The sequence below is a fragment of the Ptiloglossa arizonensis genome, chromosome 3 (assembly GCF_051014685.1).
Source record: "Ptiloglossa arizonensis isolate GNS036 chromosome 3, iyPtiAriz1_principal, whole genome shotgun sequence".
Lineage (NCBI taxonomy): Eukaryota > Metazoa > Arthropoda > Insecta > Hymenoptera > Colletidae > Ptiloglossa > Ptiloglossa arizonensis.
In genome coordinates this window covers 4,746,109-4,761,297 of record NC_135050.1, presented here as the reverse complement: position 1 = coordinate 4,761,297, position 15,189 = coordinate 4,746,109, and the positions used below count along the sequence as shown (strand labels likewise).

The window sequence follows — 15,189 nt, the reverse complement described above, 5'->3', positions numbered from 1 at the left end:
CGCCAGAATCTTGTTTTCGACTGTGATTGGTGTGAGGTCATAATTTAAACGTAATGGCTTTCTTTACTCCACTTTGGTGTCCTCTACACATGTATTTTTCACTTGAATACACTAGTTTAATTTAAGTATTTTGATTTCGCTTGAAATAGCCAAAAATTTCAACAGTAACATATATTAACTATGGATTGTTATATTCCATTATTATATATTATATATTATTATATAATTTTTTATTTCATTTTTATATTATTGTATGAGAAATATTTTCAACAATATTTGTTATATTTAATTTTAGAATATATATTTTGATGTATTTCTGAGAATAAATATAAAATTTGTTCAAAATTGTGGACAAAATCAATATTTTACAGTCTAAGATAAATTGTTTGAATAAATTGCAATAATATGTTTCTAAAAAGGTAATAATGTACTTGTGTAGTATTAATTATTGAATTCATAGTTTTATTTACAAATATATAAGTGTAAAAATGTAAAAATATTTTATTATATGTTTAATAATTTCTTAAAATTTATATTATCATGTAAATAGTAACTATTATAGTATATATGCATACATTTATATTGTATATAACTTACTCCATATAGTTTTCTACCCTGCTTCTTCAAATTCACTAATACATACCTATTAAAACTGAATAACATTCTAGGGACATTTTTTTCCTTTCTTTTAATATATTTTTTTATGCTGCTTATGTATAAATCTAAAGATACAAGTAGATTGTGAAAAATTGCTTTCATGATTTTTGTCCTAGAAAAGTTTCTTGAATAGTTTTCTCTAAACCTTTTGATATTTGTATTACAAGACTTTTGAGCTTCTTCTCCCAGCTGTCCTATTGGTAGAATTGCGTGCCTTATTGTATTTGCAGAATGAAACAAATTTTGTGTACTGTCTAGACATATTGCACTATGGATATAGTTGGATAAATCTCTTTATGGATTTGAAACAATAATTCTTAAAGAGTTTTACTTTTATTGAATACATACTTAAAATAATTATTAAAGTGATGTAAAAACGTATTATTATTTCCTCGTCTATATCTGTATTGAATGTGTGCTGAAATAATAGAACTGTAGAAAAATTAGCGAGTAGTGTTACCATCGTTATTAATACCGAATATCAGCTTCGATTCGCTTAGAATCAAGCTCATCTCAGTTTTGAAAGATATTCTTATCTTCGGAATCTTTTCCTTATTTTCATTTCACGAGCTTGTCACTGGCGGATGATTAATTTATACGCTAAATGCAGTAAACATTCAACAAATGGAATATGTATATACATGTAGTGAAGATGTTCCAAATCGTACTTTGAATTCTCAAAAATAACGGTATCATAAAGACGAATGTTAATTTGTCGGTTTTTGAGCAATTATTATATATCGATTTTATATATGCAAAAATAAATGATAAAAGTTGTTACAGTTGTTACAAAATTCAGAATACAAAAGAGAATTAAAATACGGTATTCCTAATGCTATGCTATAAACTATAGACGTGATTCCACGAATGATGCGGCCAGTAAGAAAATGGCGATAACTCATAAAATCACAATTCGTTACAGATATATGCAACAGGAACTTATTTAGCATATTTCAAAGTTTCTTGAGAAAAGGTAAGAATCGTTTGTTCTCAATCGACAAACAACTATTTCACTAATTCTTGCGAATCGATGACTGGGCCATTTTAGACCCAGTTGACTTAGCAGTCGACGATAACGTACACACTACCGACACTGTTTATGCTTACATTGGGCTCGAAAGAGAATTCAGAAGAGCAAATTCCCGTCAAGCAAAGCAGTAGGTATTCTGTAACACTCTGACGATGTAATATCTACGAAACAAGGAAATATGGATAAAACACTTATTTTTACGCTTTACTAGAAAATCATCTGACAGTTCGCGTATCAATCACTACAATGCCCAGACATATACAAATACTAATAATCGGAATACTTGGATTTAAACCAAAAAAATGTTAAGAATCAACTACGTAAAGACCAGGCAAATATGCATTTTGTTCTAGGACAAAAGTCCGAAAAGGACAAGCATTATGTGTTTTATGTTTAAAAAGCCTTTGAGCCGCCCACCGACTTGCAATCTGTTCTGATTGTACAAAATTAGAGTAGAAAATCATCACCAATTGCAAACATTTTTCCTGAGCTACTTAGGTAAGATATTATATATTTTTTGATTATAATAAAGTATGTACATATAGTGATCTAAATAGTCACAAAAGCATCATAAAGAAAGCAAATAGAACAATCTATTTAGTATGCACTTCGAAGTAATTTAAAAATTTGGCATTTTTTTGTCTGTAATTTTTATCGAAAAAAATTCGCAAATTGATTAATATTAATATCATAATGATATAAAGGAAAATGTAAAAAATTTTAATTCGCTTTAGTGACATACAGATACGTATTCGGCACCGCTTTGAAGTCTGGGTCGTGCGAGATCAAATTTCCAGCTACTGACGCGTCACGGCGCATGTATGTATGTAAATACTTACGTGTCGGACTCGTTTGCTGTTTCTGTATCTTGCTTATTTTCGGTGTTGTATCCCATTCTCTATCCTCTTCGGTCCATCCATTTGAGTTCAACCAGTTCCGAGAACAAATTCTGGATCAAGTTTCGACTAAAGATATCTGCTGATCTCGATTTTCGAATTTTACACAAAGCAATACTTTTCTACATACTGTGATTATATATTACCAATTGTGAGAATAGAGCACGGGAAAGAGCATACATACGCAGATGATCCATTACTACTTACGATTACAAACTAAGCGATGAGTACATTTTACTTCCCTAGGTATACATATTTCTCCTATACAAGAAAAACGAAAACCTTGAAGACTAGTGTAGTAAATTAAAAAACGCTATATATTTCCGCTATTAAATACTTATGTCGGCTATAAGCTAGTAACGATCAAGTCAACACTTCGAGGATATTTTTCTGAATGATCTCGTGGCTTCGCTCTCGTGTCCGGGTAAGCCTCCCTGGTCCAATTCTTATCTCGATACACGAACCTGACGTACAAACATCCGCATCGGCTCGTGATCCTAATTCCTCAACGGCCTCCTCTACGAAATTGTTAAGGAGTCCGTTTTCTCGGCAAAGAGCGAGCACGTATCAATAACACTTGCCCACACTGTGCAAAGTACGTACAAAACACAAGCATAGTGAGATCGTATGAGAATATAAAAAATGTCTTGTAGTTTTACATCTTTCGCTGTATTTTGAAAAGTAACATATTACACAAAATTATTGGTAAACATTTCTAATATAACATATAAAAACCTTTATTTATATTAATATAATTATACGTATGAATATATACATTTGAATAAATATAATTTTATTAAAAATACACAATTTTAATAGAAATAATATTTCCGAGCAACACGAACAATACAAATGCGCGCGACTGCTAAGCTGCTACCAGACGAAATGGTTTTGGTAAATAACAACGAAGTACCATCATGCGATCTTCTTCGCTTTCATCTTCTCTCCTTATTCCTTACGAGACGACATATTGATCGAAACGATGCTGAAGTGAACGGTGTTCTCTTTCGCATTGTCTTATAGAGTAATGTTTCTTTGTTTTTTGTTTTGTTTTGCTGTACCATTCGTCGGTTAACTAGATCGCGATGTATTCATGACGCAGCACTGCGATGCGTGCTCTCCTTTCTTTCTTTTGGAGCTCCCCTTCTCTAGAGAGAGAGAAAGAATATTGAACAATGAAAAGTAAAATCAAAAGAGTAAAGAAAGATCCCGAAACGTTTTTCAAGGCCATAAATGGGAGAATAAAGTCAATTATTAATTAGAACAGTTTCTAATATTATAATTTTAAGAAACTCCTTTTTTTCTTATACTAAATTCTCATTTACACAATCTAATGTTTATATTTGGCTAATAATCGAGGTTTCTGTTTCAATGATCAAAGATCATTTATGCTGAATTGCAAGATAATTTAAATATTACTCACACAAAGGAATGCTTCACTAAGAAACACTCTTATTTGAGCATCATAATTACTAATTTAAACGGCAGAAATAATGTTAAACGGTCGCAATTTTAAAGAAAAGAACATTTTCTGATCCTCCGAACCGCATACTAAAATATTTGACTCTATTCGTTATATACCTGTGCATTAAGAGTGTTGAACAAGTTTTCAACGATTTAACTTTGCATTTTAAATCCACGTGGTTTAACCGCGTTGACATCGGGATTTGGTTCCACCTACGAAATAAATTCGAACGTGTAACTTTCTTGAAAGAAAACAATTTTTTTCATTTCTTCATTCTTATGCCAATTACCTCCACCATAAACGTTATTCACGCAATTTTAAAGAAAACGGTCATTTTTATATTTCAAGATAATGGTTTGTAGGTACATACGTTACGTTGCTTCCAGCGGATCCGAACACCTGGTCTGTCAAGTTGGAAATCACTGACAAGAGAACCTTACGGTAGTGAAAATCGCTTTTGAAACGATAGTAGATGCAAATTATAATGTATACCTGGTATAAAAAAAAACCTAATAGATTTCTTCACAATGGACTTTCGTTTTCGAGATATTTTGATTTAAAGTTTGATACGCACATAGTAAATGAATTACTTAAATCATTTTAATACATCAAGTTTTGGATGTTCAGTAGAGCTAGTGACAACAAAGTTGTTGATAGTGGGGTCGGAATCCCAGTCTCCCATTACTATTATTTTTTTTTTAATACAACTTTGAAATGCAAAAATATATTTGATTTATTTTTGTATTTAATATCAATCCTATATAACATCAATATTAAAACAAAATACCTTAAATTTTTAATGGGTATTATATTTATAGATGAAAAAAAATGCTTTTTCTAAAAAATATTGGTATATTTCCAGTTATGATAAATAAAAGTATACATAAAAAAATCGAAAACACACGAATAATTACATAATAAAAATAATCGACTAGTTTACCTAACTGATGCTTTATAAAGAAAATGGAAAGTTTTTCTGGAAGACATGCCAAAAACAATAAAATACATTTCATACTTGTTTTCGTGGAGGTCATTACAGAATAGCATTAACCGCAATAGATTATTACCTGTAAATATTGATTATTTATAATTCTTTTTTTCCGTATTTTTAACATAACAAAAATTTAGTGCTGATAAGATAATTGTAATTATATTAAGCAAATATTAATAATTAAAGAAAGCAGAATATATTTTAAATAAACTACAAATTAATGAAATCAGTAGTGACTCTAGAAGTCCTCCTCCATTTAACTTGTCATGTTCTTGTTATGAACTTGTCATGTTCAATTTAAAAATTAACGAACTATTTATTAAAAATACTAATCTACCAATTACGCTAAAAAGGGGATCATATATTATATTAAGCATCGATTTTAACAAAGCTTCGTAGGTAGAGAGAGCAAACAAATATTTGACTCCTTTCGACTGTTTACTTCAATATAAAATACTTTACAAAATATTAAATAGTAAAGATCATAATTATAATCCTGCCCCGGTAGATATCTCTTTCTTTATGTTTCTTTTTTAATTTATGCAAAAAATAATATTATGCAATCATTTCTTTGGCATTTAAACTAATCTTCTTTTTTAATGAATTGTCAATTATGACTAATGATTAGTGAATTTAACTATATTCTTTAAAATTATTACTTATCTACTATTCATTGTATACTATATACGATATCGTGCGCACAATAATACATGCATCATAAACTATTATTTTCTAAGATTCTTCATTATTAAAACCGAAACATTCTATCGGTCATAAGCATCTGACAAATGCCAGGTGTGCAAACTCATATCTTTTGATAAAATCAAATGATTTAGATGCGTAAACGAGTGCATAGGCGAACAACACTGGAATACTTGAGGAAAGGATGCGATGGGGGGAAGGAAGAATAAAAAGAATCTGCTGAAGGAATCGGGAGAAGAATAAACGGAAATCAAAAGGATAATAAAGAGAAGGAAGAAGAAAGACGCGGTCTTTGGCAAAATATGGTCTGGAGGGTCAAGAAGAGAAGTAAAAAGAATCAGTGTAAAACCAAATGATAAAAAAAGTGCCAAAACAACCAAAGACTATTTATATAGATAGATTAAAGTAGAAACGTAGATAAATACTTGTGTATCAAAAAAAGTGCAATAAAATTGATAATTGATTTGTTACTACAGCTGTTGAAAAGTTGGTTGCTATACATGTATATCCGATGTAAGTAGTTATTAAGTAGATTATAGTTAGTGGTTAAGAACATATAATAAAGTTTATATTCCGAAAGGTATCGATTACAATAATAAATAATAATATAATGAAATTCAACTTGAATTTAAAATTTTAACATTAGATTTATAAATGATGCCATCACCTTGTCCCAACCTCTACCACAGTCTAAATCTATATACTACAGATACTTTATTAACGGAAACGAATATCCAATTCAAGCTTGTATAATATATAATTACTGTTAAAGTAATTTATTACCAAAAATGTATGTGTGCTTGTATGTATCTGTCTACATTTTATCAACGGATTACTATAAATCGAAAAATTCCGTAACCTAAACAAGTATAAGAGGATGTATAAAATTACATATTTTAATTTACAGTTACTTATCCGCGATACTATTTAAAAAAAGATTATTATATAAGTGGTGTGCTTACAAACTCATTTTAAATCTAAAAAAACCTCTAATGTTAATGAAATAGCATTTTATTATGAAATGTTAATTAAGTAGCATTTGTTATATGCTCATAATGCATAGAATGTCTTTGCTTTAAATATGTTTTCGAAGAATCATAGAGAATAATGAATTATAATGCATACTCGTATGGGATACGTATGTACTAAAAAAGTAATGGCACCATTTTCAGAACAATCCAACAGCATATTTGTATACTTACCTGCAACTCATAAGCTTATTCAATCAAACCATCCAAAACAAACTGTTGCTGTCCATCCTATTCTCTCTATATTGTCTTTCTTCTGTCCTAATTGCTTCCATTAAGCAATAACACTTTTACTTAGAAAGTAATGAAACAAGCAGAGAGCAGATTTTATAAATTTGAGTATTAAAGAGAAAATGTTGTTGGTCAAGAACGAGACATATTTTTAAATATAATTACAATTATTTATTGATATAATTATAATTAAAAATTAGTTTTAAAATTATTCTCTATCTGTATCAAGAATAATCTTTGAATATTTTTGCATTTTCCTTTTAAGTAATTAAAAAAAGAAATTAGATTAAATACCAAAGAAATGATTACATAATATTATTTTCTGTATACTTTTAAATAAAATGGAAGGAAAAGAAGTGTATGCACTACAACCTGTAGCAAGACCATTGTGAATCACCATACCTCTTAAATAAATAATAATGTTTAAAGTATTTAAAAGTACTTGTAGAATCAGTGGACGAATCAATAATACTAATTGCTTGATTTCTTGTAAACTACTGAGCGTTGAAGCAAACAACCAAATAAGGATTAAATATTTTTTGGTTCTTAATGTACTTTTAAGATGTTTAATATGTAAGGACACTATTTTGTTTTGTCATTTATGGAATGTTGTGCAAAGATGCTACAGTTCAAAAATGACAATTCTGAATTTATTTTAAATTTAATCATGAGCAACAAGGCTTATCTTGATATGAGTGGATATGCAAACAAATGAAACAGTCGTTTTACAGACCAGAAAACCCATGATTGATTTATGAATCATTATTGGAAGCATTATTGGATCATTTTTTTTGAAGATGATAATAAAAATCATCCAATGCACAGGATGGTGTAATAAGCTATACAGCTTATGTAACCATGCCAATTTCGAAGATTGCATTTCTAAACCATCTAAAGTAAAAATTTGATTATGTCAATTGGCTAACTCAGTTGCCTAATTTAAATGCACCAGATATTTTTCTTTGGTGCTACAAAAACAACTTCAGCAAACTAACCGCGACAAAATTGAACTAATTATCTTTGGAATGTGCTTAGGTGTAGTGTAAAATGTAATAGAAAGAGCTTGTATTTGTAATGATGCCACAGGCAGTCATAGAGCCAATATAATATTCCACAAATAATGTTATTAGTTAATATAATAAACGATATGTAACAAAAATTTTCAACAGTTTTATTTAAAAGTTATTACAAAACAAAGTTGTGCCTTTATATAATAAACACTATACTAAGCACCATTAAAATCGGTGCATACTTGTAAGTATTATTCAGAGTTATTGGAACAAAACTAACATTCTATGCACTGTTGGAATTTGTTTTGTTGTTTATTGTTTATTAAGCTGACTTAAGTAGACTGTTGTTCTACTACTTTGTTGTACTTAGTGTTCACATAAATACATTATGTTCGGGGAAAGAATATAAATAGTGGAAAACCCTCCATATTATTAAGGAAGGAACAGCTTTTATAGAGATATACAAATTATTTATATATTACATTAATTTTGATAAATGCTGTTCTATCATTTTGTCGTGGATTATATTGTAGAGAGAAAGAAAGAGTTTAGTCCTTGGTTAAGGGGAATGTGTTATCATAAGTAAGAGGAATGTTTGCTTAGTCGCAGGTTTTACAAAATTTGACTAAAACATCTAACGCAATATGACTTGCAAGTCCTTCCAGGATTAATCATTTCTTCTCTCTACAATAAAGAATATATACTAATCGAAACTAATGCTGCAAAATATCACTATTGAGTTTTGTTCTATATCCATTAGGAAGAAAAGGTTAAATTCAGCGACCATACAGCTCTGACCTCTCCTTGTAACAATTTCTTTAACTAACCTTATTACAAAATCTTTATCTTCTTCTTATGTAAGACTATAAGTTGATATGAGTTGAAATATTTTACTTAAAATGTATATAAACTTTTAGTGACACAATCTGAAAGAATTCTTTCAAGATTTCAAGAATGTTTACTTTAAATTAAAAATGATTTTTAACACTATCCAATATATTTTACTTTATAACAAGTACTAATAATCCATAATCCTTTCACTAAAAGTGTTCCAATTGCAATTCAAAATTTTGAAAAACAAAATTGTTCTGATATTGTGATTTTAATTAAACTATGATTTTCAACATATATTTGTTTCAATCTATTCTCGTTCATATTCTCTTTAATATTATTCCTAAGAGATTTGCAAATATGTTTCATTTATTTTCAATACTGCTCAATAATTCTCACTATTTAAAAGAGATATTAAAGAAGAATAGGGGAATACTGCTTTCTTTCAGAAATTATTTGAACTACTTGGTACACTTATTTGGTTTTTGTTTTGTATCAATGAAAAGTATTTTCTTATTCAGATAATGATAATTTTTAAAAATTTTTGATTCCTTATTGTTTTATATAAGTATGACGTCCATATTTTCATAGTACCGTAAACAAAGAGTTAAAAGGATTATTAGATTAATAACTTAAGGATAGTCAATGAAATTTATACATTAATACTTAATGAGCAACTAATCTTATATAATCTAAGATTTCAAGATAAATTTTGCTACGTATTATGAATAATATCAATGCTAAATAATAGCAATAATAGTTACTTTTTAAATACTTATAATTGTAAAAGAATTTTAACATATACTTCAAGGTAAAATTTTATATTAATTATTCATAAAATTTTGAATCTAAGTTATTCTTTTCTACTGAATATTTCCGGTTGGACTGCTAACGTAAATAAATAAAACTTACTGGTTTAACGGAAGTGTAACGTTCAATACAATTCATTTCTTCACATCATGTACTAAATTTCATTATTAATATGTAGAAATTCCTAAAATAAATGTTTGAAGAAGTTTGCATGATTTTTTTTGAGCTTTTACCTATCACGGATTTCGAAGTGTTCATACTCATTCTTTCCAATTTGATGGAGTATTCTTCAATTCACGACCTTCTGGAAGATCGACAGTAGTTTCATGTAAGAGTTTTTTAACGTTGTGATGTCTCTTACTGTTGAAATTAATTTGTCCGTTCTCTATAGGCTCACTATATATGTGTGAAACAATTCGATTTAAACGAAACGTACAACATGACACTGTAACGGTTAGCACACTAAAGACAAATCCTAAAATAATGCCCGCAAGTACATCCCACCAATGATGCCTGTTATCACCAATTCTGGTCAGTGAACATATCACAGCCCACAAGCACATCAGGCATTGTAACCACGGTTTTAAAAGAAACGTCCGATTTGGCAAACGATTTTGTAAGTACCACTATAACAAAAAAAAGAGCATTATTTAGTGCTATTAAATACATTATTACAATCTACAGGGTTGCCTAAAATACATGGTACAACCAGAAAGGAGGTAACTTCTGTTAAAAAAAGTAAATCGAAAACTTAGAAAACAATTTTATCAATTTTGAAAATATCTATGCTTTAAATGCGTTCACCTAAATCTCAGTGTGGCAAATCTCTCTAACGGTCTTTGTCATCTATATATGCAAAGTGGGTATAGCATATTATAAGAAAATAATATTTTTGGTCGCAAATTATTATATCTGCAGATTTACGATTATTTTTGTTTTGGCAATAAGATTAATTTTTTAATTGTATCACGTATTTTGGAACATTCTGTATATAGTATATAATTATAGATTTATTTTAATCTTTGTACTTTTATTTTATCAGTTCTTTATGAATAATTTCATATTTTGGAATCCAACATTTTAGTTGTTTATAAATAGAATTTGTATTTAAGAGTTTAACGTTTATTATTATTTTAACTATACAATGTGATCCATGCAACTGTTTTAGGTTATAACTTCAATACCAGTATAGTTAGAGAAACACGACAAAGGAAGAAGATGAATGGTTTAAATTATACTACATTTTGTAGGACAATATTATTTTTTATAAGCTCGATGGTACATATGCTATCAACAAATGCATCATTTTTTTAATGGAAATGCATATTTCTTTTAGTATAAATTAAATCCTCTTGTCATTTTAGGTTACATAAAATATTAAGATAAAGTAGCAAAAAAAATGATTACTTCATGAGATATTTTAAATAATTGTTTTAAATAAGTGCTTTTCTATTACTCTACATATTTCATGCAATGCTTGTTAAGTGTTTTCATATCTAAATTAAGTATTATTAGTCAATATTTTTTCAATAATGGTGCTTTAAATGGGCAGAAATATTATTGAGTTATCGGACAAGTTAATACTACTTTGTAAAGAAAATTCAAAAGCAACACATTTAAACTTCAGTATACATTTATTGAATTATATAATTGCCATTTTATTCCACAACTTCCTCTAACTTTTATGCAATATGAAGATTTCATTCTTCCAGAAGTTCTCAGGTTTTTCAGGGAAAAACTTTTTAATGTGATTTTTTATATTGAACCAAAAGTAAAAGTTTTTACCATTAAACAAATTTTCTAAAGACCAAAATAAGTGAAAATCTGGTCTGGGGAATATGGCAGATGAGGTAGGACCTCCCAACTCGTTTATAGAACGAATCACAAATGGAAATGTGGTCCATTACATTTTTTCTCTAAATTGTATTTGAACTCATACATCAAAACGGTTTACAAAATGCTTATGAATGGTAATTTTTGATATTTTTAACATTTCTACTAATTCATGTATTGTATAGTGTAGATTATTCTCAATTAGTGATTTAATCTGATCTTCATCATTGGTGGAGAATCTCTTTGAACGTTCTTGATCATCATTGAAATTACCAGCTTCAAACCTAGCAAACTACTTCTGCACAGTTCTTTCAGATATGGCATCTTTATCGTGAATAGTACATGTCTTTGCTGTTTGGTATTTTTGTAAAAGAAAAGCATCAAATGCCTATAATGCACCTTGTTTCCTTCCATATTCAAAAGTGTATAAAACTTACAAAAATTAGTGTAATCTAACCAAAGTTTTTTCTTAAAGAAGCCTGAAATATCACCTTTTAGAGTATGTGTGTATGTCAATTGTTGTTAATCGTTTTGATGTATTCAAATCTATTCTAATGTCACCTAGTGAAAATCAGTATGGATTTTCTGGATAACCCAATATAATAAAATTGCGTTGAACATCTTCTTCAATAAAGATATTTATTTAGGATATCTCATAAACTATTCACTTTTTTATTACTTTACCTATAACACTATACCTATATACATTATACTTTACTTTTCCACAATGCTTTTTTACACAGAATGACAAAAGAATATGATATAAAAAAAAAGATCCATTCTCATTTTATGAAATAATGCAATTATTGAATGTACTGCAAATGTAATACTTTTTGAGCCACTCATTTTCATTTTTTGATATTTTTCTTTAACTGCACTAATAACAGAGTTATAACTTAAAACGGTTGTGTGAACCACTCTGTATATTTGCATACATATGTATATATATATATATACAATATAACCCTACCACTATAAAAATAGTTGTATACACGGAAAGGGCAGAATGACCAGACGGAAATGATTTACTAGAGTCTGAGATGAACCAATCTGAATCATCTGTATTTGTACACGTATATGTTTCCACGTATCTGAAATAAAATATAAAATTATTAGCTTAAATCTGTTTGAACAAAAATGGTATACTCGAATATTATATATGAAGGGCTAAAATTCGTGGTACAAATAGGGTCATCAAAAATATAGAATAAAATTGCATTGAAGACTTTGTTTAAAAAAAGATGCGTTTGAGAATCAATCTTTCTTTAAAATTTTTGAAATAATCAAAAGTTCAATAACAACAATCATGTACAGGAGTTCATTCAAACGTTTTTTTCATAAAAAAAGGTCATTTTTTGTATTAGCGATTGACCAATTACCAAATGAATGGGGAAAAGTTATATTTAATAATAGAAAATACAGTTTAGACTAAGTTGTTTTGTAACTTTTTAAAACAGAAATAAAGGTGGTACAAAGAACAGCAATTACTTATGACTGAACTCAATAATTGCATTTATTTAAACAAAAGTTCAAAATGAGTCCGAGAAAATATCTAAATCAAAGTGAAATAGATGGAATCCTATAATTACAAATTAGTATACGAAAAATTGCGTATACAGTATGTATTCGTTGAGAGTTGAGTTTTGTCTATGCACTGAGTGCTGGACGTTCTCCCCACCATTTTTGTTTTATTCTGCCCTAGGAAGGCGAGAGTAAGCAAGGAAAAGTACGAGATAGATGAAGCATTGAGACTTTCTCTCGCTTCGTCCTTCGGATGCCTAATATTGCATTTTTTGCGTATAATAATTCTTCGTCTGTCTCGTTCCTGTCCCCTTTCTTCTCTGGCCTAATTCATTCTCATTTTTGCTCTTGCTTTCTACAGGAAAGAAGAGAGAAACGATCGTTCAGTAAACGTGTCTCCTCTATGTTAAATAGTATGTGCCAGTCCCAAGCCATAAACTCTCAACGAATAAATGCTGTTCATCTAAAATCGTCTAAAAATTTTACAAATATATTGGGAAAAAAGGAATTTAGAAAGTTCAAGTGTCCACAAAAAATAGAAGCTGTGCGCTTTATGAGCTATTTTTAGTTATAATAAGTCTGTTAGAAAAATTGTAGAAGCAATTAGTATTATTTATATTTAAAAAAAAAATGACGCATTTTATAAAAAAAATAGTCATATTAAATAAAATAATTTACACAAGGGATTTCTCTTCGATTGAAATCATCCACTGAAAAAAAGATTGAAGAAATACACTATTTTGCAAACAATGCACATACGATTTTCAGGTGATTGAAATTAAATAATTGTTATCACCGATTATATTTATTCAGACAAGCTCAATCAAATATACTTGATCGAACAAATATAGTAATCTCGTAAACTCCGCCTGTACGTCTTTGATTCATTTCCTGCTCGAATATTAACATAAAAATATGATATTCCAAGTAAAAGGATAAAGTTGATCGAACAAATTTTGAATGTAACAGCTAATTTAAGTTATCTAAGGTAAGTATATTCGGAGCTCTATCCTATATACTCATGCATACATACGTAAGATTATTGTAAAAATCTCGCGAGTCTGTTAATAATAAAGTTATACAGATACAATGAAAAATATCAAAATTTTCATTTTTTTAATGGATGAAATTGAAACTAATGGTCACAATTCATCGCTCTTGACTGTGAAGGACACGTACATACATATAGAGGTAAAGAGACACTTGAATGAGCGAATATGAGAAAGCAAGTATGAGAATGATAGAAAAAGGCAAATGTGTTGTTTCACTAGCAGTGAAAAGACTTGGTGACTTATTATCATAAGTCTGAACGTGTTTTCTCATGCTACAGAAGATGGTCGAAACATGCCACGAAAATGAAAAAGAGGAAGTAACAAAGGACAGATTTCGCTAGCGGAGAAATATCCTTGACCGATCAGCCTATGTAGTTGACTACGACTTCAGCGTCTCTGTAGCTGATTTGACGTAGTCGACTTCTTTGCGTCGCGCGGTGCCCATGAAAACGCGGATGGGAGTGGGAGAATCTCAGAGGTCTCGTAAAATCTGGTTTGGATAGCACTGTCATAGATAATAAACTGTTGTAGAGACTCATTTAAAATTTAAATTGTCGACTATGTACAGCTGTACGTATTATACAATAATAAAACGAGTTTTCTGTTATTTAAGTATAAAGAAATAGCAATTGGCTTACTCATTAGTACAATTGTGAGCTTCGCGTGGCCTACACGTATCCAAAAAATGCGGTCTCGGTTCTCCGATCAAAGTTTTCATGACATTGCATATGAATGTCAAAGTAAATATTCCGATTAAATAGTGTCCATACCACAGCCATACTTGTTTTATTCTCGAACCAGCGCTTCCTGATGCTGTGTCATAACTATCTGCAGGATGGCACATGTATTCCGTTATCCACATCTAAAAATGGATGAAGTATAAAATTAGTTTTAAAGTTGTTTCTTCGAAAAACCGTAAAAACAAAGAAATTTGAACAATCATATTTAAAAAGTTAAATACGTAAGATAATTTTGATACTCTATACAAATTATCTATTTGCAAAGTTATGGATATAAATATTTTCATGAACACATTTTTCTTTATATTTTTTTTGTAAATTTAGACATCTTTCTTGAACTTTATTAAATGTTAAAAAAAGGAAAAACACTAATTCTTATTAATATAATTAAT

At 29.1% G+C, this 15,189-nt stretch overlaps 2 protein-coding genes and 1 long non-coding RNA gene across 11 annotated transcripts in view; 1 reads left to right on the top strand and 2 right to left on the bottom strand.

Annotated features, from left to right (window-relative positions):
• The first annotated feature begins 1,487 nt into the window (after window positions 1–1,487).
• On the top strand, window positions 1,488–3,434 carry LOC143143975 (uncharacterized). 3 transcript variants are annotated; one of them, XR_012991308.1, is made up of 5 exons: window positions 1,488–1,630; window positions 1,706–1,814; window positions 1,899–2,185; window positions 2,422–2,506; window positions 2,830–3,434. It is a non-coding gene; the product is annotated as an uncharacterized LOC143143975 (long non-coding RNA). The 3 variants fall into 3 exon arrangements; XR_012991307.1 differs by having other exon boundaries at window positions 2,422–2,510; XR_012991306.1 differs by having other exon boundaries at window positions 2,422–3,434.
• LOC143143973 (uncharacterized) lies at window positions 3,230–9,825 on the bottom strand. The gene is made up of 4 exons (XM_076305873.1): window positions 9,754–9,825; window positions 4,419–4,540; window positions 4,165–4,260; window positions 3,230–3,731 (listed from the first exon to the last, which is right to left on the bottom strand). Exons 1-4 carry the CDS (start codon window positions 9,787–9,789, stop codon window positions 3,659–3,661), a joined length of 327 nt encoding a protein of 108 aa, XP_076161988.1. The 5' UTR covers window positions 9,790–9,825; the 3' UTR covers window positions 3,230–3,658.
• LOC143143969 (phospholipid phosphatase 1) overlaps window positions 4,856–15,189 on the bottom strand; it is a 56,670-nt gene continuing 46,336 nt past the window's right edge. Inside the window, exons 4-7 of one of the 7 annotated variants that reach the window (XM_076305857.1) lie at window positions 14,696–14,919; window positions 12,455–12,575; window positions 9,885–10,277; window positions 4,856–5,115 (exon numbers count right to left, since the gene is read on the bottom strand). In XM_076305857.1, the coding sequence (XP_076161972.1) occupies window positions 9,912–10,277; window positions 12,455–12,575; window positions 14,696–14,919 (711 nt within the window). In that variant the 3' untranslated portion in view covers window positions 4,856–5,115; window positions 9,885–9,911. Of the gene's footprint in view, window positions 5,116–9,496; window positions 10,278–12,454; window positions 12,576–14,695; window positions 14,920–15,189 lie in introns of those variants that run through there. The other 6 variants (XM_076305858.1, XM_076305859.1, XM_076305856.1 and 3 more) reach the window with 6 other exon arrangements.

Coding starts and splice junctions, on each gene's coding strand:
- LOC143143973 (XM_076305873.1), bottom strand. CDS start 9,789: ATGAATTGTATTGAACGTTACACTTCCGTTAAACCA. Junction 4,541..9,753: donor GTTACACTTCCGTTAAACCA/GTAAGTTTTATT, acceptor TTTTTATACCAG/GTATACATTATAATTTGCAT. Junction 4,261..4,418: donor TCCGCTGGAAGCAACGTAAC/GTATGTACCTAC, acceptor TTTATTTCGTAG/GTGGAACCAAATCCCGATGT.